At 41.0% G+C, this 4,596-nt stretch overlaps 1 protein-coding gene across 1 annotated transcript in view; it reads right to left on the bottom strand.

Annotated features, from left to right (window-relative positions):
• Positions 1-1,978: 1,978 nt before the first annotated feature.
• The window catches only part of LOC104956806 (cAMP-responsive element modulator-like), a 13,496-nt gene continuing 10,878 nt past the window's right edge, over positions 1,979-4,596 (bottom strand). The window contains exon 7 of the mRNA XM_010784348.1: positions 1,979-3,581. Coding sequence (XP_010782650.1) covers positions 3,393-3,581 — 189 coding nt within the window. The 3' untranslated portion in view covers positions 1,979-3,392. The remainder of the gene's footprint in view (positions 3,582-4,596) is intronic.

Raw genomic sequence — 4,596 nt, 5'->3', positions numbered from 1 at the left:
TGTGTGAGTTTTCTTTTTGCAGTTTGTCTCCGTGCAGTGTATTGTGTGTGTGTGTGTGTGTGTGTGTGTGTGAGAGTTTTCTTTTTGCAGTTTGTCTCCATGCAGTGTATCGTGTGTGTGTGTGTGTGTGTGTGTGTGTGTGTGTGTGTGTGTGTGTGTGTATATACAATATGTATACATGACAACATGATACATTGTGTTTATGCAGAGGGATCATGTGCACCTATGAGATGGAGAAACACATCAATGTGAGTCAACACGAGTTCGAGGTCAATGTTTTATCACCAGGAGTTGCTATGGAAACTACTCATTCTCATGTGCATGCCCTTCAAACATTAATTTCACTGGTTTATGAAATGTTGGTTTTCCTTCCAATCCCATTCGGTGAGAAATGAAGCGATACAGACGTTGAGCAATGGGATGCTTTGTTCGCAGAGTACCAAAGTAAAAGCCAAAGGTTGTGTCTCCTTTTAACATGGAACTTATTGAGCTACACTGGTGTAAGAAGAGACAAAATAAACGTTAACATGCTTCTACAGTCTGTACTGACATAGGTTACTGCACCGCCTTAAGCATGCAAGAAGTCACTATGCAGGAACAACAGTGCGTACTTTACCTGTGTTTACTGTGTGTGGGGTGACTGTGGCCTTATTTCTATGAGGGTATTGAGCTTTAAAAGAAGAATGGAAATGGGGGTTAATAGAGGTCAAATGAGTCCATGCTAAATGCTGTGTTGCAGACTGTGAGTGTTTTCCAATAAAGTTGACGTCTATTTTCCTTTCCATTTTGGGTATTAAAGGTGTAAGTCTTTAATCTTGAATACGGGGCTTCAACATGAGAGAAGTCAAAGTCAACTTTATTGAATAGTCTATCCTTTCAAAATCACATGCACGGAAACCTATACACACTACAGGAAAGGGGAAAACCCTAAAAAGCTACTTTAATTGAGTGTAGTCAAAAACGTTTCCACTATATTCATTCATGACATTTCATCTTTAATCTTTAAGTCAGGATGCAATATAGGAAACACATTCTAACTTTTCATAACTTTTTCATTTTAAAAGTAGCCTACAACAAATCCTGAAACTATCTTTCAACAAAACATTTCTTAGCCAACTTTGCCTTTAATCCCTTTAAAAGGTAGGGTAGGTAAGAATGGAGAAACCAGCTCGAGTGCGCTAGAATTTGAAAATACGCAGCCGATACAAATCTGCCCCTTCCTTCAGACTTCCTGACAGAGCCCCTCCTCCAACACACACGGACGCGCACATGACCAATGAGGGCACGAGATAAGTTTGTGCACAGATGGAAGGCTGACAGGCAGGTAGGCCATCCAGTTATTTTAGCCGGGCCGGCTCAGATGATTGGTCGTGCTTTTTACAGCGCTACGGCTTCCACAGATGACATTTCTTTATGTATTTATTGTCAAAGCATTTCATTTATTCATTGCTATCGGGATGTTAAGAGCATTCCATGGAATATAACAACAAGTGTATCTGAAGTGAATTACCTACCCTACCCGTCCCTGGCCAACATGAGGCCCCACGCAAAGTTATATGATGAGGCCCTCTGTTTCGCGAGCCTCTGTTTCGCGAGCCTCGTCGTCGACGGGGGGCTAGTGGAGCCTCGCAGCGGTGAAACCATGCCGCGCCACACTAAGGTACGCCGCATTTTCGGCTCAGTTGAGGCACCCTAAGCAAGGTAAGGCCCCCTCCGCAAGGTGAGGCACCACGCAGTCTGCATGATCGGCCTGTAGGGAGGGACGGCCCTGACCCTACCTTTAATTTGAGGACGACTAATAATAATAATAATGTGTTTGATTTATAACGCACTTCATATCTGAGTTCAGATCCCGAAGTGCTACAAGCATTTAGCATGGAACAAAATAAAAACAGTACAGCCTACACAACACGGTAGAATGAATAAAAAGCAGTAAAAAGTGTGTTGAGTGTGGGGTGAGCAATAAGTCACAGTGATGTCACATTTGAATATTTTATTTGACAAACAAAAAAATAAGTTTTGGTTTTACAATTCAAACAAGGAAGTAAACTGAGAGGAGAACAACTGGGTTGAAACAGCAAGAATCCTCAACCAGATCAGCTTGACCGAGTTAATATCAAAGAAAAGACCTGAATTGTATTATCACCTGTGTTTTCGTAGACTTTCGCAAAATGGCTATTTATCTGTGAATACAAAACGTACCGGTCATTTGGTTGTTACACAACAAGACGACCACAGGATGAATCACTGTGTTGTCACCGAGACAAACTGTAGTTAAAGACTTGTCTTTCACTAAAAGAGCTTTGGCAGTCGTAAGAGATCGTCTGTTACATTAGGAGGTGTTTTTTCTTCAATAAAATATATTTATTGGAACAAACTCAACAACTATAGAAACAGAGAAAGCAAGCACTTTTCAAAATCACCAGAAACAGGAAAACAAGAGGATATTATCATTCAAATAAAATGTCTTTACATAAAAAAAGAGAAAAATTGGCATCACCCTTTAAACAGAGCATTTCAATATCCAGCCATAATCAAATACAGTTTTAAAACACAATGGATATCCATAATTTGAAAAATAAGACTGAAGCTTGCATGACAGTAAAACGAGCTGATGCTTTGCAGAATATACAATAAACTTGTGGAGTGAAATTCTTAAAATAAACGTAATATACATTCTGGTAATATCCACACGGACGCTTTGGTACTTTCTGTGCTTTGACTCAAGGGCAGTTGTGCTCTTGTCATTTCTAAACAATCGACTCACTTTAAAATAACTTCTGATTCAGATAATGCCCCTTTCTATTTGTTTAAAATATATTATATTCTGTGTCGTCTGCTAAAAATATTCTTTTATTCTTTGAAACCAAATCAAAAACGTCTCTGAAAACTGAAAATGTTACTTAAATGACATTTCTTGCTTTTTAGCGTGAAGGAATGCATGGAATTGCCACGAACAGAAGCGTAAATGCTGCAGATTTGATCAGGAAAACAGGGATGAGTTGCAGCTGATAGTGGCACCTCGTCTCCTCAGAGAAACTGCTGGTAGAGCGACCTTGGCTGACTCGCCAATGTTTTTCCGTTAATCTCTGTACTCTAAACGGTACATTCTGAGGAAGCGCATGTATTTCCTCTTCCTGTTCCTCTTCGTCAGCTGGCTCTCATTGGCCGGTGCACAAAAGCAACATCAACGACACTTGAGTCTTCACATGCAAAGAGCACAAGATACGAACAAGAGCGAAAACCGGCCAGCTCCAGCTGTTTAAATCCCCCCCGAAACACTTGAACCAGGCCTGAGTGAGCAGACACGGTCAAAGTAGTTCCAGTCTTTTGTTTCTATTTGCTGTCGCAGCTTGTAAACGCCACTGTCTTCAGCTCATGACCACAAACCGCTACTCTGCTTTGTGGCAGTAAATGTCCTTCAGTGCTTTCAGCTCTTCAATCAGGGTCTTGTTTTGGTTTTCCAACACAGCCACGCGGTTTTCCAGACATTTGACATACTCTTTTTTTTTCCTGCGGCACTCTCTGGCGGCCTCCCTGGAGAGGAAAGAGGGGGGAGAAACGTTTGATGAAAATGCAATTTAGTCCCCAGAAACAATGCAAGCGGTGCAGAATGCAGAAGGGACTTTTATTGTTCAGCTGCTCCTGCTGTTATGTCCGTATTCTCCCTGACAACCATGTGTTTGTGTGCGTCAGTATTTCCCTATATCAATCCTGAACGATCAATAAAACATTTGCACATCCATAAAAGCAGTTCCCTGCAGCTTTGACCTTTTGCAGTATTTCTGTCTTGTTGTTTGGGCAAACCACTGTCGAGACACTTTCACTATTGACCAGCGAAACCACTTTCATCCCAAAATAAGATTCCCTAATTGGAGAAATAACCTCTTACAGAGTGGCTGCAGGATAGGAAGTAAGACTCTTAAAGCCATAGAGAGGTGCAGGAATGAGTCTTTTTTTTTTTGTTGGTACAACTAACGGTTACTTCATTTTGAACTCAACGGTTTTGTGAATGTGTTTTTGATTAGACTCTGAAATGAGATCTATGGTTAACAAAAGCTTTTATCACTGTGGTCCTGCCTGACTCTCATCATACTACTTCCCTGATGGCTCCCACGGGATTGTTGACATCCTCGTGGATCCATCTTGTTATTACAGACACATGCATTTCCAAACATTTGGTCTACCTACGCTGCAAAATGTATTATCTTTTCGATTTACACACATCTACTGGAATAAAAAAACTCTTTCTTATTGTTCAGATGACTATATTTCTCTATGCAACACCATTTTAGTTTCCAACTAGATTAACAGGGTATTTTTTTTCAGTGATGTGATGCTGGTGGGAGTTGTTCCTCTGTAACTCTCTCCCTCTCAGAGGAAGTCTCCCTCTCTCGGTGTGTTTTAACAATATGTTTAACTTCCAACAACATGACAATGTTTACCCACAAACCCCTGCTTCTCTACAACAATCCCACGACAAGAGAGACTTCAGCTTGATTTGTCATTGCCTTTTCCGCCTCCTTCATCTGCAACACACACACACACACACACACACACACACACACACACACACACACACACACACACACACAT

This window comes from Notothenia coriiceps, unplaced genomic scaffold (genome assembly GCF_000735185.1).
Source record: "Notothenia coriiceps isolate Sejong01 unplaced genomic scaffold, NC01 NC01_scaffold00026381, whole genome shotgun sequence".
NCBI lineage: Eukaryota > Metazoa > Chordata > Actinopteri > Perciformes > Nototheniidae > Notothenia > Notothenia coriiceps.
This window is presented reverse-complemented; position numbering and strand designations above follow the sequence as displayed.